Source organism: Zootoca vivipara, chromosome 3 (genome assembly GCF_965207765.1).
Source record: "Zootoca vivipara chromosome 3, rZooViv2.hap1.1, whole genome shotgun sequence".
Taxonomy (NCBI): domain Eukaryota; kingdom Metazoa; phylum Chordata; class Lepidosauria; order Squamata; family Lacertidae; genus Zootoca; species Zootoca vivipara.
The window spans coordinates 48,803,151-48,829,937 of NC_142586.1; the positions used below are offsets into that span (position 1 = coordinate 48,803,151).

At 44.5% G+C, this 26,787-nt stretch overlaps 2 protein-coding genes across 10 annotated transcripts in view; one reads left to right on the forward strand and one right to left on the reverse strand.

The window, feature by feature from the left end:
• The window catches only part of CDC40 (cell division cycle 40), a 45,120-nt gene extending 37,865 nt beyond the window's left edge, over positions 1–7,255 (forward strand). For all 3 annotated transcript variants that reach the window (XM_035109062.3, XM_088666006.1, XM_035109061.3), the window contains 5 exons: positions 252–367; positions 565–698; positions 4,197–4,273; positions 4,577–4,721; positions 5,372–7,255. In XM_035109062.3, coding sequence (XP_034964953.2) covers positions 252–367; positions 565–698; positions 4,197–4,273; positions 4,577–4,721; positions 5,372–5,549 — 650 coding nt within the window. In that variant the 3' untranslated portion in view covers positions 5,550–7,255. The remainder of the gene's footprint in view (positions 1–251; positions 368–564; positions 699–4,196; positions 4,274–4,576; positions 4,722–5,371) is intronic.
• The window catches only part of METTL24 (methyltransferase like 24), a 102,984-nt gene that overhangs the window by 2,876 nt on the left and 73,321 nt on the right, over positions 1–26,787 (reverse strand). For 3 of the 7 annotated variants that reach the window (XM_088666008.1, XM_035109064.3, XM_035109063.3), the window contains one exon: positions 8,657–9,455. In XM_088666008.1, the coding sequence (XP_088522134.1) occupies positions 9,141–9,455 (315 nt within the window). In that variant the 3' untranslated portion in view covers positions 8,657–9,140. Of the gene's footprint in view, positions 1–4,720; positions 5,233–8,656; positions 9,456–26,787 lie in introns of those variants that run through there. The other 4 variants (XR_015948937.1, XR_004692188.3, XR_015948936.1 and 1 more) reach the window with 3 other exon arrangements.

Genomic DNA, 26,787 nt, shown 5'->3' on the forward strand with positions numbered 1-26,787 from the left:
AATTACATTTGTTAGCAAAACCAGGTTTTTTGCTTTGTATTGCATGAAATGGCCCTCAGTGGATTGAGTTTGGTAATCTGGATTTAAGGCAAGTGGCACACCCTTCAGAAATATAGGTTGAGGCTTATTTTATTATGTTCAAAATTGTCATCCCACCATACAACCCAACAGCTACAACAGAAAACGAAGAAGCTGGATATGTAAATCTCTTCCTATTCATTGATCTGTTTCCCCTCCCACCCCCTCTCTAGGACAGTGTATTTCAAGATTCACAAACAGGAAAGTTCCCTACTGTGTCAAATTCAATCCAGATGAAGATAAGCAAAATCTTTTTGTAGCAGGAATGTCAGATAAGAAAATTGTACAGGTAAGTTAGAATATTCAGAGTATTTGGTAAAGATAATGCAGAAACAATTTGAAGATCAAACCAATTGACTATTTAACCATAATTCCTTTCCTATTGTTGCAGTAATAATCGGCTATTTCTGTTACAAAATACTTGGTTTTAAAAAATGGATCATTTTCTTCACCATTTTTAAGGAGTTGTTTGGATTTGTCTTGCAGTGGGATATTCGAAGTGGAGAAATTGTTCAGGAGTATGATAGGCATTTAGGTGCTGTTAACACCATTGTTTTTGTGGATGAAAATAGAAGATTTGTGAGTACATCTGATGACAAGAGTTTAAGAGTCTGGGAATGGTAAGTAAAAACTTGTGTCTTGACTTTTTGATTAGAGAGGAAGAAAATATAGTTTGAGTAGTGAATATATTCTCTTTATACTTCCCCCCTCAATATGGCAACTGGTTGCAGAACTTTAGACTTATTTCCTGTGAGTCTACCCCATCCAGAATGTTTAGTAATTTCTCGACTTGGTTTGCAATTTATGCTGTAGAATCTAAGTTTTGGGACCTGGAGTCAGTCTCCACCCCTTCTCTGGAATTGATGATGCTGAGATACAGCATACAATGACATGGCCTGATTCCTAAACCTTGCTTAGCTTGCATCTCTGTACCAGCCCTGAGATGAAACTTAGGAGGGACCGCAGTTTGCCCCACATTTAAAGGGGATGTTGTTGAAGAAACAATGGGCAAATATGGCAAAGAAAGGAGTATGCTTTCCAGTGTTGTGCCAAATGGTGGGTTATTCAAGAAAGGATGCCAAGACACAAACATTTTACTTCCAGGTCAGAGACTGGAATTATCAGAATGAAGACATTTTTTTAGTCAGGTTTCTTTCTTTGTTTGTTTTTAAATGGAACCATAGCAATAAAATTATTTGTTTGGGCTTTGGTTAGTTATTGACTCTGGGGAAAGAGCACCACCTACTGGCTTTACCAGTACCACTTCATAATGCTTAAGGGCCATATGAACATTTACTATAACCAGGAGGAATGGGTAGATGAAATACGGAAATCACAGTAGATGCAAACAGAGAAATTCATGGAGTGACAGTTACATATAGTGTCTGTACTACCTCCATTATCCGAAGTGGTATAGCTCTAATTATCAGTTGCTGGGAATCTCAAGTGGAAAAGAGTGATGTTGCGCTGGGCTCCTGCTCTAATCTTTCTTGGGGGGCATTTTGACTTCATTTTAATGACTTCTGAAGTTGAATAATAAACTTCAAAATAGCAGAATGTTTGGTATAGTGGGTGAGAGATTGGTATCTACTCAGATTTTCTGTGCCCTTCAGGGTGAGGGTTAATTGTTTTTTTTAAACAAAAACAAACAAATGTGTGGTTTATCTAAAATGTGTAGGATTCTTTTAATGATGTGCTGCATAAAAGCTGGACATGAAGTACTGAATTTATTTGCCATAACAGGCAAATAGGTTTGCGCCGTTGCATTTTTGCTTCTTAAAGGTGTGAGTGAACCTTCTAAAAAAAGCTTCCTGGTCTTTCTGTAGGCCCCAAGCGCCGGTGGTAGAATTTGATTACCTTGAATTTATATGATCTCATGGTTATATGAACAAAATTAAGCTGCAATTAACCTTCGTGAGAGCATTTACACTCCATCTAATTTGTCATTAATGTGATGTATGTAAATATTATGGAGGTTAATGTAGCTGTGTAATGAATGGTTTCTGCATTGTTAAATCTTCAGTGCTACCCACAGAAGCTGATGATATTTATATCAGCCATAGCAATTCTCAAGAGTGTCCAAAGACCATTTAGTTAACCAAAACCAAACAGTTAAGTGCCTTGAGCAGAATCATGAAGCAAAAGAAAATTCTAGTGGGAAATCTTTTATTCTTTGTACAGAAGCATGTAAGTGTGCTGAAATCCTTTAACTCTCTACTATTTGAGGCAGATCTTCCCATGTATTTATTTTCAAGTATTTATTTTTGAAAAACAAGAAAATCATGTTGAATGCTACATTTTTAGTTCTGCAAATATTGAGATATTACTAAGAACTATTCATAGTAATGGTGAAGCAGCTGCCAGCAGGATTGAGCCTTGCCCCCCCCCATCAGCTGATATCACCCAATTAGCCCACGGTTCAAGCTTCCCTACCCTAGTCTAGAGCAGGGGTTCCCAACAAAATTTTCTTGAGGACCCCTCATCGAGCCGCTATAGTGACAAGGACCCCCATTAATTCCTAATCCTAAATCTAATTCCTAATTCCTAATCTAATTTTTCCAGTAAGCTTAACACTGATCTTGGAAGGGTTAGGTTCAAGGGACGCCGACGATTTAGGTTCAATGGACACTGACAAGATCGGTTCGAGAGTCACTGACTTACTTGCTTGAACATCAAATGCATTATCTTCCTCTTCATCTACAGGCCTTTGTCGTTTTAACGAACCACTTTTTAACCAACGGTCCATTTTTAAGTACGCGAACTGTAGCTTCCGCGAAAAACAACGCTTTGTTTACAAACACTACTGTTTTGCAAAGAGGCAGCGCGCGCCAGGGAGGAGGGAGGGGAATGGAGAAGACAGAGTACCTGCGCAGTAGCGCACAAATGAAGCCGACGCGCGCAAAGCATCTTGGGGAGGTGAGCGTTAGTAGAATCCGCGCGCTGCCTCTTTGCAAAACAGTAGTGTTTGTAAAGCACCACCTAACGGCATACAGCAGAACTACTGCCTCTATCTAATTCTAGTTTTGCGCTAGACTCTGCTCATGCAGGAAGCGGCCAAAACAAAAAATCTGTTATCATACGAAATATATTTAATATATTTTTTATTCTAATAGCATCTTGCAGACCCCTCTGGCATAGCTCGCGGACCCCTGGGGGTCCGCGGACCACCTGTTGGGAACCACTGGTCTAGAGTATTATTCAAAAACAAAGAACTGGAGAGATCTGCAACAAAGTGTTGCAGTGCATACCTACGAGTGTTCCTATTCAGGGCTTCAGTTGGCATAGAATCTCAGGAGCCTTGTGACATAGTGTGGGTTCATGAATGATAGTTTTTTTGTGTGTGTTGTTGTTGTTGTTAGTAAAGGGACTCCTCCCCAACACTTCTCTTTCCAGCCCTCCTAAAAACCACCTCCACAGTGCCAAAGGGCTCAGATTCAAAGCTGGCTGCCAGGTCCAAACCTGAGTGTACTTTGTTGTTTTACACAGGGAGGGGAGTTCTGGAGAAAGAGAGGAAAATGCTGCTGCCCCACACCAGCTGTCATTTATGACATCTGGTGTAGGGCAGGTGAGTGTGGCTTGGCCAAATGGCAGGCCTAATTAGGCCTGTGGGCTAGGTATCTCCCACTGCTGCCCTATCCCATTCTCCCCCATCCAATGCACTATAAACTGGTAGAGGCTCAAGCCAACCGATTCCTTCCTGCTCCATTGTTCTTTTGCTTATTTCCAGCTGATACTCTCAAACTTTCAGGGCTCAACTGCTGTTTTGAGGCTAGGGTATTTTTCGTGAGCAGGTGGTAACATTTTGCTTTAACTGGCAAACTACTGTATGACAGAATGCAGAAACCCCACAACATTGTCTGGGGCTCATTTCACTTCAAAATGGTTAGGCATTAGACTACCCACTTTCTGCATTGAAGGAGATCATGATTCCTAAATTTGGAACACAGGGAGAAAGAAAGGAAGTGTATCATTACACATGGCGTTGTTAGACACTGCAGAATTCAATAGCCAAGTAAACACATTTAGACTGCAGACCTCTAGGCCCCTCTCATCTCTTAATTTTCTTTACTAGGTGTATGTTTGTAATATTTTATCCATATATTTCTCTTCTTTCATAGGGACATACCAGTAGATTTCAAATACATAGCAGAACCAAGTATGCACTCAATGCCAGCAGTGACTTTGTCTCCAAATGGTAAGCTAACGTATCTTCTTAGACCTCTCATAATTTATTGCTTTAGAATTTAGCGCTTCTTGAGGCTCCATATTTATGTCAGAATACAAATCCATGTTAAGTCCTATCACAACCAAAATAATTTATAATTCCATGTCTCAGATTGTGTGTCTTTGTAGTATGCGAAATTGGGGCTTTATTTTTTTAAATACACTATGGATATCATTGGTGATTCTCAAAATTAAGTCAGATGTAGAAATCTTAAGTGCATGAATTTATTTTAAGAATGACATTAACATTCTTTTTCTTTTTTACTCTTAACAGGGAAGTGGCTGGCTTGTCAATCGATGGACAACCAGATTTTGATTTTTGGAGCTCAAAACAGATTCAGGCTAAATAAAAAGAAAATATTCAAGGGCCATATGGTGGCTGGGTATGCTTGCCAAGTAGATTTTTCACCTGACATGAGGTATGCTTCATTATAGTTCATCTGGCTATTATGGGTTATCATGCCCCATTTTGATTTTCAGACTTTCCCCCCCCCCATGGTCTGATTTTTCACTCTAGTATGATTTAAAATATGTTTTTAAACTGTCAAAGGAGTCCTCATATGTGTATAGTCTGTAACAATGATTCCGGATTAGGGAGGAGGATGAGTGTCCAGGTTCCTCCATCCGGTAGTCAAGGCTGCCCAATACTATCAGTGCTGAGCCTACAGTATGTTTTGGTACCATTCGTTCTTGACAGAATCTTGGGGAGGAATTAGGGGTTGTCTTCGCCTTCCTTGTCATAGGATGGGGCAGCATGAGGCGAAATTGGTTTAATTATTCTAACCCTTTTGGGCAGCTGATTTGCATGTTGATACTGACCACAGCAGCAGCCAGTTGGGCAACTGATGCACACAGCATCTTGTAAGCAGCCCACTGCTGGGCAGGTAACTTTTGAGGCCACTGTGATTAGCGTAATTCATCGCAAAAACCCTGCAGTAGAAAGTAAGCATGGAAAGCCATTAATATTTCATCTGCTTTCTGTGTTAAACCGTATTTTGGTGTTTTGACATAACCCTTCAAAATTAGATTTCAATGGATTGAAGCAATTTTTTATTTCTTTTCTTTGAAGCTATGTGATATCAGGTGATGCAGACGGAAAACTGAACATCTGGGACTGGAAGACAACAAAACTATACAGTCGATTGAAAGCCCATGACAAAGTCTGTATAGGTGCAGTTTGGCACCCACATGAGACATCCAAGGTAATCACGTGTGGCTGGGATGGTCTTATAAAGCTGTGGGACTGAAGGCTGTACTGGAGAACTCTAAACTTCTCATCATTTGGAGAACACCTATTCTGCAACAAAGATGACCTGACATTAGAATATAAAGATGCCTTGCCTCAGGTATTTCAGTATTACAGTGCACATATACCATATGGGGAATTCAGAAGACTTCATCTGAAATGTTTCCAATCTCAAACTATTATAAGCTGAAAGTGACCAAGTGAAGTGGTCTAAATGGAATATCCTTCGTAAGATATTTTAAAATTGTATTAAACTGAGGAGATTTGTGCCTAGCCTTGTGTTCATGAAGCTGAAGTATACACTTCATAAGCTTCACTCTGTCCTCGAAAGTGCACAATTTGGGAGAAAAATGTTTTCATTTCAGCATTGCAAGATGATGCACCCATTTATAAATACTGTTTGGCAGTACTCTCAAATTTCCAAATACATTGGATATTTCTGAATGCGTGTGTGTGTACAGTATAATAGAAGTTGTTAGAATTGTTTTTGTATTTTAATTAACAGCAGTTGTTGGTTATGTTGAAATACACAAAGATTTTATATGTGCAACACGGTTGTTGTTTCTTTGTGAGGGCAATCCCCTCAAACTCAACAGCCCTGCTTGAAAATATGAAGGAAAGCCTAGTGCAGAGACCCAGGTAGGCAGAGGATGTCTATCTGTTTCTATGCTTAATCTTCCTCTAGCTCCAAGATGCGTTCCATCAAGTCCTGGATGTTTCTCTTCACCATTATCCATTTTGTGGGGAGCAGATGGATATAGCTAATGGGTTAGATCAGAGAAATGCTTACGAAATGTGGTGAGCATGAGGTACTTTTAATAGCTCCTCCCACTACCAAAAGGCCTTTCCTGGGTGTTAGGGCATGCTGCTGAGTGGGGTGGGCTGTAGTACATGGGGGCTAAAGCAGCAGTCACCAAAAATTGGGTGGGGGCACCTTCTTTTTGCAGGAGCCCAATATTCAGCAATCCACACCCTTCCTATCAGCCGCCCCCCCCAAACAACCAATTCCATTCACTGAGGTGAGATGGGATAGGAAATACACTTTATGCTCCCTCACCTCCAGGTATTTTTTTCAATCCCATTATATTTGCAGATGCATGGATTTGGATACATGCTAAGAAACTCGCTACAATTTTATCATGACTCCTTTTTTTATAATTATTATTGACAAGTCAGGTTTCTATTCTTACTCAAAGATTCTCTTTTTATAATAAAATAAATCCAAAGAATATTATGTATATATGTATATAAGACAGTTAACGAGCAATTCATCAAATGCTGTTTTAGCATAGGCCCCATTCAGCCAGTGGAGCTTGTGCAATTAGTGAATTACTGCCTTTATGGAAATGCTTCCAAGAAGGTATAATTGAAAGCACATTGCGGCTTCATTGCCATTTGACCACCTAAGTCTTGTAAATGGGCACTTTAATATCTATTTTTATTTCATAGAATTGTGTGTTTTGTGCTAAACTACTGTACATATGTCTCAAACCTCCTTTTTACAGATCTTATTTTTAATAAATGTTTTATATTAAAAGATGGATACCAGCTTAGTGTAACATCTCTAGCATTGTCTGCAGGTGGCTGCTGCTTCTTCCTTCCTTTCTTTTTACTCTTTATTTAAGTTGTAACTGCCTAGTTCTCTGCAGTGCCAGAGTGTAAATTTAACTTTCATTGAATTTATTATATTAAAATATTGTGGGAGAATTTCTTTGTGCTGTACATTTCTACAGTTGAAGGTGTGCAGCATCTTCAGAAATCTAGAACCGCTTCACACATTTCTGATAACATGGCATTTATAGTGGATGAAGCATGTAAGAATACTACATTATAGCTACCGCATTTTTCGCTCCATAGGACACACCTCATTTTTAGAGGCGGAAAACCAGAAAAATATTTTTCTGGTTTTCCGCCTCTAAAAGGCTGGGAGGAGGGGTGGAAGGGGCTCCCGTCCATCCCTCCACTCACCTTGAGGACAGCCTCAAGAAGGAAGGAGGGAAGGAAGGAAGGGGTGAGAGAGAGTGAAAGAAAGAAGGGAGGGACAGATGGAAAGGGTGTGAGAGAGAGTTGCTGTCCACGGGATGAAGGAACCGCCCCAAAGCCATGCTTTGGGGCTGCCCCTCCCTCCCACCCCCCCTGCGATCGCAGAGGGGGAGGGGGGCAGAAAAGCCCAATTTCGGGATGATCCTGCCTCCCCCTCGCCCCTGCCGATCGCGGCGGAGGCGGGGGGAGGCAGAGGAGATGCTGCTAGTTGCTCCCCACCAACCCCATTCGCAAAAGCAGGCTTGTTTTCGCGAATGGGGTTGGCAGGGAAGAATTAGCAGCACCCCTCTGCTGCTGCCGGCTCTGGCAGGGGCAGGCTTGGTAGCCGTGGGAAATGGGCTCTGAGGCGCCTCCTTGACAGTGGGCGAGGAGGGGGCTCTCCTCCCCGCCCGCTGTCAAGGAGTTGACCGGAGAGCCCGTTTCCTGCTGCACGCTGCTCTAGCCTTCACTCCATAGGACACACAGATATTTTCCCTTTCATTTTTAGGACGGGAAAGGTGCGTCCTATGGAGTGAAAAATATGGTACTAAACTACTTTTTCATTCTGAATACATGCATCAATAAATTACTGCTGCCAAATTTGTGTTTCCCATCTACCCAACCACAGCTACATGTGCTTCATCTAAGGGCCTAACTAGGTATGATCTCCTCACAGTTTTTTAAACTTAAAATCAGCTGTTTGGGGGGTGTTTGTAGTGGAGTCATAGCATGGAGAGAGGAAAGGTTTCACCTTTTTCATTGCTAACATAGTCCCAGTTCTGCATGCCTCCTCAAACAGCTGTTTGCCCCATGGGTGTGAAGCATACAGGCACCTGTGTGCCACTTTGGGAGGATTCAGATAGGACAATTGCAGGGGGCTTAATTCCCCCAGAAGCCCCAATCTGAATTGCCTTTTGAAAACCTTGGCTGTTGCTGTGTGAATTTACACAACTGTTTTGTACTTGTGCATGGCTGCACAAGACACATTTCACACATGATGGGCAGTTAATAACAGCATATGTTGTAAACCACCATCCTGATAATCTTAGCCCCCGCCCCAAAGCAGAAAACTTAGTATTTGACAGCTTTTGGGGGGGGTGCTATTCGGCCATGAAGAAAGAACTTATTTTCCACATTTTGAGTTTTTAATCAGTATGATGATGAAAACATCTCAACAGGCTTGAGCTGGGCAGCAGCCAAGTGCATAGACAAAGTAAACAAAATACTTTAAATTCAGGCCTCAACTCTTCTAGGGTATAGAACAGGCTTCCTCAACCTCTGCCCTCCAGATGATTTTGGCTTACAACTCCCATGATCCCTAGCTAGCAGGACCAGTGGTCAGGGATGATGGAAATTGTAGTCTCAAAACAGCTGGAGGGCCAAGGTTGAGGAAGCCTGATATAGAAGCTATGCCTTCCCACTTTGGTGGGGGAACAAAAACATATTTTTATCATATACCACAGCTGCTTTATTTGCGCATTGGGTAATTTTTTAAAGTGTGTCTCTGAACTCACCTTCAATAGTACCGCTGAAGGGGATGAGTCACAGTTCTGTTCTGTAGGCCGGAGCCCTATTTCCATCTTGTATTCACCCAGCTCAGTGTATAACTACTACTTGCGTTGAAGGCTTCCCTTTTTAGGAACATCTGTGGTTTTGATAAGTCTTTGTAAGTGTGAAAAAGCCTGAAGTCTTTCAGTTCTAGCTCTTTTAGGAGACTGTACCAGTATCGAACCACAGTGCTGTCATTGCCGCTGACCTCAAATCCCGGCCAATGAACATGGATTTCCAAGACCAGTTGCCCTATGTGTTCCACAACGTCCTCTAGGATCAGGTTTTCCAAAATTTTCCACTCTGCACTTTCCATATCTGCCTTGAGTATATCGATCTGTAACAGTATGACAGGAAATCATGAAAAACAGGCTCCTTGTTTCATAAATCAACTGTCATATGAATCAACTGTGTATTTAATATATCATGCCTCATCAGAGAGGCCATTTCCATGTGATTAGAGGCTAGAATGGTAGGTTCTTTACCACAGAAAAGATTGCAAAGGAGGTATGAAAATAATGAACTAATTATTAGAAAACAGAGACATGCGTTATGATGAGATCAGTGTCCCCTTGCACAACTGACTTCTACATGTGCAAATAAGACCAATGCTTCCTCTCTTCATTGCAGCCTCCCCCCCCAGTGCAATCTACTTTGGAGTTTGGCGGGCCACTGGAGGAGATGGAGGGGGCATAGCTGCCAAGTTTTCCCTTTTCTCGCGAGGAAGCCTATTCAGCATAATGGAATTTCCCTTTAAAAAAGGGAGAACTTGGCAGCTATGGGAGGGGGCTGCAGGGAACAGAAGAAGCAGCCTCATCATATCTGTTGGCATATTGTGGGGTCCTGTGCATAGTACGGTATTCTATGCACTACTAATAAATTCATTTTCCAGGTGTGGAGCCTTATGTAACTGAACAGTTCTCTGTGCTGATGCTGATTGTATCTTAACAGCCACCGGAACATGCATGCTCCCTTTCATATAACAATAATGATAAATAACCTGATGAAAATTATCATGCAGAAGATTTCCCAAATAAAGACCACACACACACCCCTACAACACAGAGAGATGCACCAGCCAAGAGATTGTCAAGAGAGATTGCTCAGCTGTCCTGACTACCCTTTGACTGACTTGGCTGAATGAAGTGCTATCTGTCATTTCCATTGGCATTCTAAATACAAATTTGTTCCTGATTGCTTCACAGTTTCAACAGTTGCAAATAACTTGGCTTTTAGGCATCAATCCTTGCCGGGGAGCAAGTCCCATTGAACTAAATGTGAGTTACTTCTAAGTAGATGTCTTTAAGATTGTGCCATTAACATCTATGGAACATTTTAAGAAAGAGGAAATCCTGGTGAAAGCAAAAGTCGCTATCAGGAACCAAAAGAAAAGACTTTATTAATGTGGAACTTGAAAAGCAAATGTCACAATAGCATCCACATTTCCCATGAAAATTATTTCAAGTATGGTGGCTGGTGTACCTTCCTTAGCTCCTGCACTGCCTATGCCCCCAATAGATCTAAAGGCAATTACAACAAATGACAATCATTAGGAGTAGGAGCCAGCCAAAGTTCAGCACTTTCTAATTCCACTATTTCAACAGCAGAGTCAAATATGTGTTGAACCTTTGGCTTCAGGTGGAACATGACTATGGAAAAGAAGACATCGGTGGAAGTGGTAAGGAAATGATTGTGGCTCATGGCTATGAGCTCCAAACTCCAGGATAATGAGTTGCTCTCAAATATCCCAGTGCGGTACATTTTGCTATATACCGTAGTCCCTAGATCATGCAAAGCTATTTAAAGGGACTAAGCTTATAGGTCACTTTTTAAAACAGTACTAGAGCATTCCCTTGAGACTGGATGTCAAACATCTGAAAGGCACTCATCTCTTCTAAGGAAGAAGTACAAACATGGAATGCTATACAGATGTTTGCTTAAGTATATTAATTAGTGCAGGGCCGCTACTGCAGCCAGAGAAAAATCCCTATTAATGCTTTTGCAGAAGAGGATTCATAGCAATTTCCTTACTGTGTGTAAAAGAGAATCTGGACTACTTAGTATTCACATCAGACATTTGCTGTCTCCACCCAGATCCACAGCTGTCAGTTTATGTCTTCCAAAAAGGGAAAAGAAAAAGTTCAACTTGGAAGATGGAGGAAAGCATGAACTCGTCACCAGGCTCCATCTGGTGATAATTCAGTTGTGCCGTCTCAGTTTTGCTGTGTGCGCCATCTGCATGATTTTGCTTCATGCCCTGTTTAACTCTTCAATACCTATTAACTCTGCCTGCGATAATTAAATTAGCCTCAGTACAGACAGTGCAACTCTTTGTGGGGGCTGCTTGAAATAGCTTGACAGCAGATGTGCCCACCCAGTGAACTACTTTTGTGTACTGACCCACTGAGTGGATGGATTTTCCCCTGGGCAATCCTGGTGGTTGCTCATTTTTCTATTTGTGTGGTGGGATCCCATATAGAAAATAAGCTCCTCCTTAGCAATAGCTCCTACTTAGGGCAATTGAAAATGACATCCACAAGACATTTGTTTGGTGTAAAGGGACCCCTGACCATTAGGTCCAGTCGCAGATGACTCTGGGATTGCGGCGCTCAGTTCGCTTTACTGGCCGAGGGAGCCGGCGTACAGCTTCCAGGTCATGTGGCCAGCATGACAAAGCCTCTTCTGGAGAACCAGAGCAGCGCACGGAAATGCCATTTACCTTCCCACCGGAATGGTACCTATTTATCTACTTGCACTTTGATGTGTTTTCAAACTGCTAGGTTGGCAGGAGCTGAGACCAAGCAATGGGAGCTCACCCCGTCACGGGGATTCGAACCGCCAACCTTCTGATCGGCAAGCCCTAGGCTCAGTGGACCACAGTGCCACCCGTGTCCTTTTTTGGTGTATTAGGTCTTAAATCTTTTTTTGTATAGGGACAAGCATCCAAGTAACAAAAGGCTCAGATATCATACATCCTATATTTAATACGATACAGGGGGAAACTGTCCTCCCCAAACAAAAATAGAGAATTTAGGCTACTTCGGAAATATGCTCACCGGTAGGATTCATTCACACAGTCCATCTGCTGCAGTCAAAAGCAATAGATGGTTCATGAGACACAGGAAGCCTATTTGTGTGGGAATGTTTGCACATAGGTCTTCATTCACAATAAGCAGCCTGATAGGGAGTGGCAGGGGAAAGCCCCACTGGGCAAGGCCCAAGACTCACTGCCATGATCCACCACATGCAGAATTTACACACACCATTGAATTAGCCCTACAATTAGAATTTCAAGAAGGATTTCATCAGTTTCAGTTCAGTGGAGAAACAGCTGCATCTCAGACTTACAGCTGTTACCCAGTATGATACAGGTCAAGAGAGGGAGTGGGGGTGGAAATGTATAAATGGTGAATATGCATTCCGTTTGGTAAAATGTTACAAGCATCACAAGATACACTTGAAAAATTACTTTAGTTCCTGCATTTGTGCAGAAACATTACGCCACAGGCGACACATTTAACCATTAAGGTTCTTGTGCCTTCTGTAAACACCCTGCTCACTGGTTGCTATGTTTCCATGTGACATATAAGGTGACTGGTAAGCGGATATATCTGAATAGGAGTATCTTAAGATCTATTCAGAGATAAATATGCTCCTCCATTTATTTTGTAGGTATTTTAAAAGAAACAACTTTCCCCCACCCACTGTTTCTAGTGGGAGGAAAAAAACAAGGAAGTGGTTTAAAGGAGCTCCGTACACAACATGTCATCCTGGTTTAGGTTTAGGGAAACCCTGGTAGCCGAGACAGCTTTGCACCCTTCAGAATCAAGCTGATTCCTAGTCCTTTCTCAAAACTGCCCCAACACATACCGTTTCTGGCTCTTCAGATGTCAGAGCTCCAGTGTCAGTAGAGCCCAAGACGCTGGAGGCTGCAGTAGCAGAAGGGAGGAGGGATCCAACATCAGATCTCTCTCTCTGACACTGCATGCTTGCACAGGGTTTTAAATAAGAAGAAAGGGACATCTCACTCACTGAAATAATTATGTCGAAGAGGAGGAAATTTCAATGGCTGCTACTTGTCTCACAAGCTGCGATTTCCAGGATTTTCTCTCTTGCACAACTATTGAAAGCATAGAGATCCTCTGCTCCTTTGCAGTTGGTCCAGGCATCCTAGAGGAGGGGTAAATAACTAGTGGCTCTCCATATGTTGCTAGACTACAGCTCAAATCCTCCTTGACCATTGGCCATACTGGGTGAAACAGATGGAAGTTCAACAACACCTGGAAGGCCACTGGCCTCCTCTCCTTTAGAGAAAAACAGATGTTTGGTTAAAAAATTAAAGGGGGATTCCAGTTTGCATAACTATTAAAACTAGATATCTGACTGCCTTCTTGTGCAAGCATTTCCTTTTTCTTAAAAAGGTAAAGGGATCCCTGACCATTAGGTCCTGTCGTGACCGACTCTGGGGTTGTGGCGTTCATCTCACGTTATTAGCCGAGGGAGCCAGCGTACAGCTTCCAGGTCATGTGGCCAGCATGACAAAGCCGCTTCTGGTGAACCAGGGAAGCGCACGGAAAGGCCATTTACCTTCCCGCTGTGGTGGTACCTATTTATCTACTTGCACTTTGATGTCCTTTCAAACTACTAGGTTGGCAGGAGCTGGGACCGAACAACAGGAGTTCAGCCTGTCGCGGGGATTCGAACCGCCAACCTTCTGATCGGCAAGCCCTAGGCTGTGTGGTTTAACCCACAGCGCCACCCGCATCCCTCTTCCTTTTTCTTACACACCTGCAAATGCAACCTTTTTTTTTTTTTACATAAATAAGAACCACTTGGCCTTTTCCCCTTTCCACTCCATTAGGGACAGGATGATTTTTGTGGAAATGTTTCTGTCACACACCAGACCTTCAGGTTTGCACAATAAAAGTGGATTAAAGTGCTCTTTCACCCTAGCACAACAAATCCACTTTTAAAAAATAAATAAACTTCTGTGTTTCAGAAAGTGTGAAGGAAATGCACTGAGGGTGCATCTAGGCATCCTTTTTATGGTGCATTAATGGTCCGTATACCATAGTTAAAGCTATGGTTTTCCCAGTAGTGATGTATGGAAGTGAGAGCTGGACCATAAAGAAGGCTGATCGCTGAAGGATTGATGCTTTTGAATTATGGTGCTGGAGGAGACTCTTGAGAGTCCCATGGACTGCAAGAAGATCAAACCTATCCATTCTGAAGGAAATCAGCCCAGAGTGCTCACTGGAAGGACAGATCCTGAAGCTGAGGCTCCAATACTTTGGCCACCTCATGAGAAGAGAAGACTCCCTGGAAAAGACCCTGGTGTTGGGAAAGATGGAGGGCACAAGGAGAAGAGGACAACAGAGAACGAGATGGTTGGACAGTGTTCTCGAAGCTACGAACATGAGTCTGACCAAACTGCGGGAGGCAGTAAAAGGAGTGCCTGGCGTGCTCTGGTCCATGGGGTCACGAAGAGTAGTACACGACTAAACAACAACACATGGTGCTTTGTGCTCATGATGGGATCTAGGTGCTCAGTGTTTGTTTTTTGTTTTTAAGTGCTGGCATTCATATATTGATAGGATTGCTGTGCGAGGATAAAATAGCTGCCACTGGCAGCAAAAGAACAAGTGCTGGTATTCCATACAGGGAGTTACTGTCACAAAAATGCCGTGACATGCAGCTATGTATGATCCCATTTTCAATACTGTTTGCTCCTACAGAAGTTCTGGGATGGGCATACTGCTTCATTTCCAATCGCTGCCTATCCTGAAACTCTTCATGCAATAATAATAATAATAATAATAAATAATAATAATAATAATAATAATAATAATAATAATAATAATTTATTATCTATACCCTGCCCATCTGGCTGGGTTTCCCCAGCCACTCTGTGTGGCTTCCAGCCAAAGATTTAAAATACATTAAAACATCAGTCATTAAAAATTTCCCTAAACAGGGAATGTTCCAGGATTGTGTGTTACTGTTTTTGTCCAGGTTTTGCTATGTCTCCAGATGACAATAATTGCAGTAACATTGGGGAAGCATCACAGAACAACACATAAAGCAGAATCATGTGCGGACAGTCTAGTGTTGCATCAACAACATGGTGAAGCACACACACACACACACACAAAAAACACAAAACCACCTGTCTGGAGTGGCCTGAAGAGGGTGGGATGAGGAAGCTGTGAAAACACACTAAGCAAATCAAGAAGAATGCTCATTGAATAAATCAGAACAAATGCTTAATAAAAGACCAGATATAATCTAATTTTGATGTAATGATAGTGCACACAAGTCCGGATGAATACTCAGTATATGGGTCATCTGGAGGGACTTTTAGGTTGTGGTATTCTGGCTTTGATGCCTCCCTTCATCTCATGTACTCTCAAGTTAATGTCCAAAAGAATTGATAGCCTCGCATTCAGGAGGACAAGCAGCAGGTATTCAGCTGATAACCTACAACATTCACAAAACTGAACTGAAATGTGGCTGTTATGACCAGCATCTCCAGGATAAAGTGAGCTGTCAGAAGGAAAAGAAGAAAAGCATAAGCTGTGCCTCTATCTGTTGCATACGGGAAAGCTCACAAAAGAGATAGCGGGTAGCCAATTCAAAGTTTGACACTACTTGAGCTGCTCACACAAAAATGCTCAGCATGCTTAGAAAAAGAAAAAAGATTGACAGAAAAGCACAGCGCCCTGCTTTCCTCCAGCATCTAAAACCCAAAACAATGACTGCCATGAAGAGCAGATTTCTACCCTCAATTCTAAAAAAAAGGCGCGAGTAAGTAAAATAAAGACATGATCCAAATAGATGTGCCTTTCTATTCATGACTTTCTATACATTACTGTTGTGTTACTAGTGCACATCATTCTGGACTTTTCTGTCACCAGACGCACACCCCACATACACACTAAATCCATGTCAGGCAAGGGGTGTGTGATTCTGTGGCCCTCCTGATTGGCCCTGCTAGCTGGCTGAGGAGAGTCCAGCAACATCTGGAAGGCCAAAGCTCCCTCAGCCCTGATGTAAGGGCTGCTCTGGATGAGCACAGGCCTGTTCCAGTCAGAGCTCTAAGGAAAGGACAGCAGACATGTACTTAGCAACAGAAAAACAGATCTTTGTGGAAGGGGCAACATCACCACTCTTACCATTGTACCCAGAATGAAGCCTAGAAAAGGCTACTCTGGGCAGAACTATTAAATCTTGAATCAAAAAGCATTTCTCTTTCTCTGTGACACACACACACACACACACACACACACACACCAGCTGTCTGCTGACTATAGGAAGAAGTCCAAGTGGGTAATGCTGGCATTATTGTTCATGTGCCCCCAAGCAAAACAGGTGGTCATGCCACCATGCACACATCAAAATTACATTTTCCCCAGACATTAATAGAATAATAATAATAATTTATTATTTATACCCCGCCCATCTGGCCGGGTTCCCCCAGCCACTCTGGGCGGCTTCCAAAAAAAACAGAAATTCTAAAATACAGAAATCCATCAAACATTAAAAGCTTCCCTAAACAGGGCTGCCTTGAGATGCCTTCTAAAGGTCTGGTAATTGTTCTCTTTGACCTCTAGTGGGAGGGCATTCCACAGGGTGGGTGCCACTACCGAGAAGGCCCTCTGCCTGGTTCCCTGTAACTTGGCTTCTCGTAATGAGGGAACCGCCAGAAGGCCCTCGGAGCTGGACCTCAGTGTCCGGGCAGAACGATGGGGGTGGAGACGCTCCTTCAGGTATACCGGACCGAGGCCGTTTAGGGCTTTAAAGGTCAACACCAACACTTTGAATTGTGCTCGGAAACGTACTGGGAGCCAATGTAGGTCTTTTAGGACCGGTGTTATGTGATCTCGGCGGCCGCTCCCAGTCACCAGTCTAGCTGCCGCATTCTGGATTAGTTGTAGTTTCCGGGTCACCTTCAAAGGTAGCCCCACGTAGAGCGCATTGCAGTAGTCCAAGCGAGAGATAACTAGAGCATGCACCACTCTGGAGAGACAGTCAGTGGGCAGGTAGGGACTCAGCCTGCGTACCAGATGGAGCTGATAAACAGCTGCCCTGGACACGGAGTTGACCTGTGCCTCCATGGACAGCTGTGAGTCTAAAATGACTCCCAGGCTGCGCACCTGGTCTTTCAGGGGCACAGTTACCCCATTCAGGACCAGGGAGTCCTCCACACCCGCCCGCCTCCTGTCCCCCACAAACAGTACTTCTGTCTTGTCAGGATTCAATCTCAATCTGTTAGCCGCCATCCATCCTCCAACCGCCTCCAAGCACTCACACAGGACCTTCACCGCCTTCACTGGTTCTGATTTAAAAGAGAGGTAGAGCTGGGTATCATCAGCATACTGATGGACACCCAGCCCAAACCCCCTGATGATCTCTCCCAGTGGCTGCATATAGATGTTAAAAAGCATGGGGGAGAGGACAGAACCCTGAGGCACCCCACAAGTGAGCGCCCAGGGGTCTGAACACTCATCCCCCACCACCACTTTCTGAACACGGCCCAGGAGGAAGGAGCGGAACCACTGCATGACAGTGCCCCCAGCTCCCAAGCCCTCTAGACGGTCCAGAAGGATGTTATGGTCGATGGTGTCAAAAGCCGCTGAGAGATCCAGCAGAACAAGGAAACAGCTCTTACCTTTGTCCCTAGCCCGCCGGAGATCATCGACCAGTGCGACCAAGGCAGTTTCAGTCCCATGATGAGGCCTGAATCCTGACTGGAAGGGATCCAAATGGTCCGCTTCTTCCAGGCGTGCCTGGAGTTGTTCCGCAACCACTCGCTCAATCACCTTGCCCAAGAATGGAAGATTTGAGACTGGGCGATAGTTGGCCATATTGGCCGGATCTAAAGATGGTTTTTTAAGAAGCGGTTTAATAACCGCCTCTTTCAGCGGGTCTGGGAAGGCTCCCTCATGGAGAGAAGCATTTACCAACCCGCGAAGCCCATCGCCCAGCCCTTCCTGGCTAGCTTTTATAAGCCAGGATGGGCAAGGATCAAGGAGACAGGTGGTTGGTTTCATTCGTCTAAGCAGCCTGTCCACATCCTCGGAGGTAACAGATTGAAATTGATCCCACAAAACTTGACTAGACAGGACTCTAGCACTCCCCCGCCCCGGCCCTGCTCCCACGGTGGAGTCTACCTCTTCCCGAATCTGAGCGACTTTATCTGCAAAAAACTTTGCAAAATCATTGCAGGAGATCATGTGGCCCGTACTGGGCCCGGATGGAGCAGGTGGTTCCGCTAAATTGCGAACCACCTGGAAGAGTCTCCTGCTGCTGTTTTCTGCAGATGCGATGGAGACGGTGAAGAAGGTCCTCTTCGCCGTCGCCATTGCCACTTGGTAGGCTCGAAGTTGAGCTCTAGCCCGTGTCCGGTCTGATTCAAAATGAGTTTTCCGCCACCGGCGCTCTAGCCGTCTCAACGACTGTTTCATTGCCCTCAGCGCCGGGGAAAACCACGGGGCTGTCCGGGCTCCATGCAATCTGAGAGGGCGCTTCGGAGCCAGACAGTCAATAGCGCTGGTTAACTCCGCATTCCAGCGGGCCACCAGGGAATCAGCTGAAAGGCCATCGACATGGGATAAAACATCCCCTACCACTCTTTGGAAGCCAATTGGATCCATTAAGTAGCGGGGGCGGACCATCCGAATCGGTCCCACCTCCCTGCAGAGGGAAAGGGTTGCGGAGAAGTCCAGTTGCACCAGAAAGTGATCTGACCATGGCACTTCTTTTGTTTCGCTTTTACTTAATGTCAGATCACCAACATCCATAGAGGTAAACACCAAGTCCAAGGCATGTCCGCGGCTATGAGTTGGGCCAGACTTATTCAGGGACAGCCCCATGGTGGCCATGCTTTCCACGAAGTCCCGAGCGGCTCCTTGTAAGGTCGTGTCGGCATGGATGTTAAAATCCCCTAAGACAACCAAGCTAGGTGTCTCCAGGAGCACATCCGACACGACCTGAAGCAGCTCGGGCAGGGAATCCTTGGTGCAGCGGGGAGGTCGGTACACCAAAAGGAATCCTGTACTGCCTCTATTGCCCAACTTCCAGAACATGCACTCAGAGAACTGGGTCTTCCCAATAGGACGCCTGGTGCAAACTAATGACTTCCTAAAAATCACTGCAACCCCCCCTCCCCGCCCAGATGGCCTGGGTTGCTGTGCATAAGAGAAACCTGGTGGGCAAGCAGCGCCAAGAACGGGCCCATCGGCTTCCTCCAACCAGGTCTCTGTCACACATGCCAGGTCAAATCCTCCATCCACAATCAGGTCGTGAATGGCGGTGGTCTTATTCATCATCGACCTGGCATTGCACAGCAGCACCTTCAGGTCATGTGGGTATCCCTTGCTGATTCCAATATCCGTCCGGTCAGGACCAGACCTGGAGGCAGGGATAGTCCTCAGACAACGACTAAGTCTGCCTCCTCGGTAATGACATGGTCTGGTCTTAGCGTAACTCCTCCTCCTACCCGTGACCACTGAGATCGGTTGTTCCAGTGCACACCCCCCTGTGGAATCTGCCCCAGCCATTTTGCTTGCTGGGACCCCCTCCCGGGCAGCCCTGACCCCTCCCCTTAAAAACAAAATAAAACCTCTGTAAAAAACAGCAAAGAACTCAACAAAAGAAGAACACAAAAAAGACAATAAAACAATAAAACCAAAAACAATAAAAATTACAAATACACTAAAATTTAACAGATTCCCACACCCAGCTAAAAATCCCTCCCACCTACCACCCCAAAGAAGATAAAAACATTAAAAATTCTTTTAAAAGCATTTTAAAAAGGACTCTGTGCTGTTTCAAGTTCCCCAGAGCGGCGGCAGCAGTCCTTTATGAGGCCTTCCAGGCCCCGCCCTAGGCCAGGTGGAAGGAGGCAGGGACAGGGCCTGTGGGCACTCACAGCAGGAGAGAGTCCTGGGCAGCACCAGCAGCAGAGCAGCGGCAGCAGTCCTTTATGAGGCCTTCCAGGCCCCGCCCTAAACCAGGTGGAGAGAGGTAGGGACAGGGCCTGTGGGCACTCACAGCAGGAGAGAGTCCTGGGCAGCACCAGCAGCAGAGCAGCGGCAGCAGTCCTTTATGAGGCCTTCCAGGCCCCGCCCTAAACCAGGTGGAAGGAGGCAGGGACAGGGCCTGTGGGCACTCACAGCAGGAGAGAGTCCTGGGCAGCACCAGCGGCTTCATGGTGTGCCAGAGATTGATTTCTCTCTCCTTATTTCCAGATTCATTTTACAGTGTGGAACTGTAGGAAATTTCCAGGGAAGGAGCATAGCACATACTTTGCCTACTTAGTTCAAGCCCCGATTCCATGGCATATTTAGCTAAAAGGATCACTTTGCTGTCTGAGATCCTGGAAAGTCACAGGAAACTGTTTTATACAATATCAAACTTTGGTCTATCTAGCTCAGTTCTATCTACACTGGCAGTGGCTCTCCAGGGTTTCAGGCAGGAGTCCCGTCTGGAGATGTCAAGCATACAATGTGGGACTTTCTGCAAACTGAGTTATGGCCCCTGCCCTAGACAATTCGAGGATGGAATGACAACATAGCTGCCAAGTTTTCCCTTTTCTCACGAGGAAGCCTATTCAGCATAAGGGAAAATCCCTTAAAAAAAGGGATAACTTGGCAGCTATGAATGACAAAGAACCTGGCTTGGTGTAATGCACCTTCCTTTGTTCTCACAATGCACACTCCCTACTCCTGCAATTTGTTTGAACTGTTTTTAATTTCTGAATTTTAAATTGTCCTGAGATCTGCTGCTGAAGGGCATGCAATAAAATTAGCAATAATACTGCTGCTGCTGATATTGTTGCACACCTAACCTTCGTTATTTCAGGCTCAGTCATAAAAATGGAGATGCCAAAGGAGTGTGCAGGTTCTGTGTCTTAAGCATTCTACCTACACGGTGCTTATCACCAGGACACCATGAGCATCTGAAAAAACATTTTATGTTCCTGCTGCAAATTACCCTCAAGAGAGACAAAAGAATGCTTTAATGATTCACCATGCATTTGCCAGCATTATGTTCGGTGTATAATCTGTTTCCCTGGTGCTACATTGTGATTCTTTCGCACACTGATGCTGAGTATGGGAGACTGGGGGAAGAGGAGACAGATAAATTTGAAGTATACTTGTGTTTACATGCAATTTCTTCAGCAACTGGAATGAAAAGTAATAAAGACTTCTAATTTCTAAAGCCGCAGGCCCATAGCCCCTGCTCTACTCACAGCCGTGTGGAGCTGGTACACTTAAACTGCTACAACAGCTACAAGGACGGAGGAAATCCAAAGCTCATCAGAGAGCCTTGAGATAGCACTGAAAATCATAGCTGCCAAGTTTTCCCTTTTCTCGCGAGGAAGCCTATTCAGCATAAGGGAAAATCCCTTTAAAAAAGGGATAACTTGGCAGCTATGCTGACAATCCATTTCTGGTTTGTTTTTTTATATGACCAAAAAACATACCATGAGTGCACTTGTAGAAGTACGGAACGGAACATGCCAACTGGACTCATTCATAGAATCATAGAGTTGGAAGAGACCACAAGGGCCATCCAGTCCAACCCCCTGCCAAGCAGGAAACACCATCAAAGCATTCTTGACATATGCCTGTCAAACCTCTGCTTAAACATTGTTGTTGCACAGTCCCAGCCTGTCTTAAAAAAATAAAAAGCTTTACAATTCCCTCAGCTTCCATTCCCTAGAGAGGCAGGCAGACCGTGGAAGCTCCTGCCAAGTCTCAGTGCACAAGCTGTGCAAAGCTTGCTGTCTGGCAGGGAAGTTGGGCAACTCTTGACAGTCATTAACGCTGTGATAGCCGCATCCCCAAAGGTGGTAACAGTACCTTTCCTGGCTATGTGCCACTCATCAGACTGGCTTGCTCAGAGCCACCTGTCAATCAGAGCCCACCCAGACAAGGAACCCTTAACAATGGAATGCGGCCAATATTCACCATCCATTCAATCAACTCAGGGGCCTATGTTTGTGAGTAACTACTTAGGATAGAGTAGACTTGGAATCAGGGCCAGCTGAAGACATGCTGAGACTGTAACCCTAGTCAACTTTTAGAGATCCCATAGCACATGAAATACCTTTACAGCAAATGAAAGGACCTTCTGAATACTTACTTAGCATATATGAAAACTTTTTATGCTCAGGAACATCAGTTACACACATACCGGTAGTTTAGCACTTAACGAAGCAGAAGAGGCATGCACCCTGTGTGTTATGCACATATCATAAAATTTAGAAAGAAAGAAGCAAGCATTTAGAGCCCCCTCTTAATCTGAGGCCTCAAGCTGTAGCATACTTAGCATGAAATGTGTGAAGAGCTTTCTACTTCCTTTCATGCAGTATTCTGCCTTTCCCCTTTTTGTTCCCTTAAACCCCTTTCTCTTAAAACTGGTTGTTGGGGTTTAATCATGTGCTGTTGTGACTGCTCACAAGACAGTCTTCTCTTCATGGCGCCTAGATCTCTGGGCCCATGCTGTTCTCATGTCTAGGGAGAACTGCGGGAAAGCTAGCTGCCCTCCTTCATAGAGGGAGAGAGGTGTGGGCTGGATGCTCCCAAATCTCCCTAACCAATATGAATCACTCACAGCCTTGAGGACTGCCCTTCTCTCAAAGTCAGAGGAAAAGGAAGGGCTGGGGACAGCAGACCAAATGGTTAGAGACAGGAGCTGTTCCTGTTCCCAGGAGAGAGGGAGGGAATGAACTCTCAGGCTTTCGCTACAATAGTCAGGGCCAAGGAGGCCTTAATATCTGCAACAAGGATACTGTAATGGGATTTCTGATATATCTGGCATTGACCTGAGTGCCATTTAAAGTTCCCTACAGAGAACAATCAGTTGAGAGTAAGTACCTGAGAGAAGCTATTTGCTGGCGTTATCACAGCATGTGATAAAAAGCCACTAGAGAAAGCAAGATATCCCAATTTACCACACATCAGGTTTCCTGCATCTCTGCACATAACAAGAGATCATATCTGCAGTGCTTGGGTCCAAAGAGATTTAGGTTACATAGCCATGGTGTCAAAGTTAAGCACTGTAATCTTTTCTGTTTGGGATAGAAGGGAGTAAATAATTTTCCTAGTTCCTATACTTTGCATGGATGACAATTTTACCACATTGTATATTTACATATTTAAGCCATATGCAAATAAAGGAGTGGCTTGTGACGATTTCCCTTCTTATTTGGGCTACTCAGGAAGAGTTCACCCCATAACAGCTGTTCCATCACCATGACCTATTCTTGGCATAGGGAGCATTTGGTGTTTTGCTCTTGTAGGATTTGTTTAGGATTCTGTTCCTGGGATATTAGTACCTCAATGAAGAGATACGCACAAGGACTGGATGAGCAGCACAACAAACACAGAGCACCACAAGCCTGCTTCATATAACAGCAGGATGTTAGGATCTCCTACACACGAGTAGGACCTTGGTAAAGACACATGCCCGACTGGCATGTTCTCTCTCTCCTGGTCAATCGTTCGAGAGCTTCAAAAGCTTTCTCCAGCCCAAACATCACAGCGACTGATGCCAAGAAACATCAGCACACTTAACGAATCCGCAGAGTTTGCGCTGTTGCTTAACAGAACTCAGCAACTCAGCATTTTGGCTAATCTACTTTTATTTACATATAAACACACACGGAGCACTGCAACATGGCTCCCTCTCTCTCTAGGATCAGACAGCAAAAAGAAAGAAGGACAATAATCCCATTTCACAGAACACAGTAACACAAACATCCTGTCTCCGTCACATCTCACTCTGTAGAATCAAAACATACACTGTGATGTGATAGACAACGATCCCATGACTGCAGACATGGGGAATGAATCTCCAACACAGGATGGAAAACCTATCCATGGGTCAGGTTGCCAATATACAAGGACTTCTACTGGCTTTCAATGCACACACACACACACAAGAGTAAAACACGGACCAAGGCTACCCAGAGCTTAACTCTGGGAGCAAAGGTCTATTATCATTCAATAACTTCTGCTATTAGGGTGTTTAGGGCCTGCTGACACACCCATAAAAGCTATTATGAAGAATGGCTTTAAAGCCTGAGACATTCCTGTTTGTACTATCCTGAATTGTGGATTTTCCTGGACTGATCTGGGAGCAAGTTTCTTGCCAACAAAACCTGAATACAAAAAGAACATAAAAATAGCCCTGTTAGATCATCCAAAGGGGGTCATCCCTAGTCTAGTACAGTGGCGGAGCTACCTGCTCTGGCACCGGGAGCGGCATATATCCAGGGGCATGGCTGGCGCACGTTCCAGCGGGCGTGGTGTGCGTCCCAGGGGGTGCGACACGCTGCCCGTGGGGGCGTGGCACGTGTCGGGGGTGCGCAGCAAGCAGTGCTTGTCCCGGGGCATGTGCGGTGAGTGGCGAAGATCCTAGGGGTGCATGCCGAGCGCCCTGGGGGCGACCACAATGTCCCCCCCCCGAGGATGGTACCCGGGGTGGGCTGCCCCCGCCTCCGTCCACCAGTGGTGTAGTATTCTTTCCAAGAGTGACCAGATAGATGCTTCTGGGAAACCTACAAGCAGAGCATGAGGCCGCAGCCTTTGCTATTGTTTGTCCCCAGCATTGTGTAAGTAAAGGTGTAGTGTTCTAATTAGCTCAAATAGTTAACAGCCATTGACAGGTTTTTCCTTCATGCATTTAGTCCTCAGGCTCTACCTAAGAATAAGAACAGCCTGCTGGATCAGGCCCTTGAGGCCGGTATTGCATTTTGTCTAGCATCCTCTTCTCACAGTGGCCACCCAGAAGCCAATGGAAAGCCCACAAGCAGGACCTTAGGGCAACAACACTGTCCCCATCTTTGGTTTCTAGCAACTCTATACTGTATTGCTCCAACAGTGAAGGTAGAACAGAGCCATTGGGTGAGTAGCCGCTGACAGCCTTATCCACCATGAATTTGCCTAATCTCCTTTTAAAGCCTTCCAAGTTGATAGCTTGACCCCTTGAAAACTTCCCCTGTTCTTAAATTCAGATTTCAGAGGCTTTCCTGTGGTAGTAAAATGCAACAGTTACTATAGAATAGAATGTAGAATCCCTGTGGACTAGACAAGCTTTTGTAGTAATGGCTGAGGTTCTCTTATTTATATTTATATTTTTGTATGAAAAATATTGCACTAAAGGCAGGCAATTCATACTCTGCTGCACAAACTAAAACTCACACACTACAAAAGCCTTAAAGTGGTGGCTTCTTCTTCTTCTTCTTCTTCTTCTTCTTCTTCTTCTTCTTCTTCTTCTTCTTCTTCTTCTTCTTCTTCTTCTTCTTCTTCTTCAAAAAGCACCTTAACTTAATCTCTTCTGCTATCAACCATCAATAAAATGAGTTGCTCCCCCCCACCCCCAATTCACACAATACATTTAAAGCATGGCCAATGCACATTTAAAGCACTGGACTTCTCCCAAAGAATCCTGAGGACCATAGTTTCCCCTCACAAAGTTGCAATTCCCAGCGCCCTTCTCAAACAACAGTACCTAGGATTCCTTAGGGGAAGTGATGTGCTTTAAATGAACATTGGCTATGCTTTAAACATACGGTGCGGATTTGCTAAAGATGAACTTGTGGACTGGAGGAGAAGATTCTGCTAACAATAAGCACAACCCAGTCCCAAAGGTAGGCATCAAAAGTTGAGGTTATGTTTAATTCTCTCACTGAGGTTAGTAGGACTCAGAGTGGAATCCTATGCATGTTTACTTGGAAAGACATCTGTAGTGCAGAAGAAAAATCCCATCTTATCTGCAGTTTTGATGTGAACTGCCACAGGCCCAGACACAGCTGGATTCCCTAGCATACCGGATGTTTACATAAAATAATTCATGATTTACAACAGTGAGCCTCTGTTGCTCCTTTTTGACAGAAGAACAAATATTTGCAACTTGTTTACACTGTTCTGGTTTTAAGCTATGCGGCGAGTTTCCAATATGTAACCAAGCTCAATCAGCAGCCTCTCTCTCTTAATGTAAAAGCATGTTACAATGCAATTGAAATTATACCTGCAGCCGATTAGAAAGAGAGGTTTTATGTATTTCTAACCAGGTGGCGCTGTGGTTAAACCACTGAGCCTAGGGCTTGCTGATCAGAAGGTCGGCGGTTCGAATCCCTGTGACGGGGTGAGCTCCCGTTGCTCAGTCCCAGCTCCTGCCAACCTAGCAGTTCGAAAGCACGTCAAAATGCAAGTAGATAAATAGGAACCGCTACAGCGGGAAGGTAAACGGCGTTTCCATGTGCTGCTCTGGTTCGCCAGAAGCGGCTTTGTCATGCTGGCCACATGACCTGGAAGCTATACGCCGGCTCCCTCGGCCAATAATGTGAGATGAGCGCGCAACCCCAGAGTCGGTCACGACTGGACCTAATGGTCAGGGGTCCCTTTACCTTTACCTTTTAACACAAAGCAAATATTTGAAAAAGCAGAAACATTACAATATGTCACATATCACCCCAACCTCTGTGTGTTGCAAGCTTCCAGAGGCTTCCACAGAATGTGAGACAGCAGAGACTGTGGTGTTTTTTCAATATATGGTTTATTATAATACATACAACCTGAGACTAAGATGCAGGAGCTCATAGCATTAACATCCCCAAAGGTCTTCCTTCCCCCAGTCACAGGCTTGGATTCTAGCAA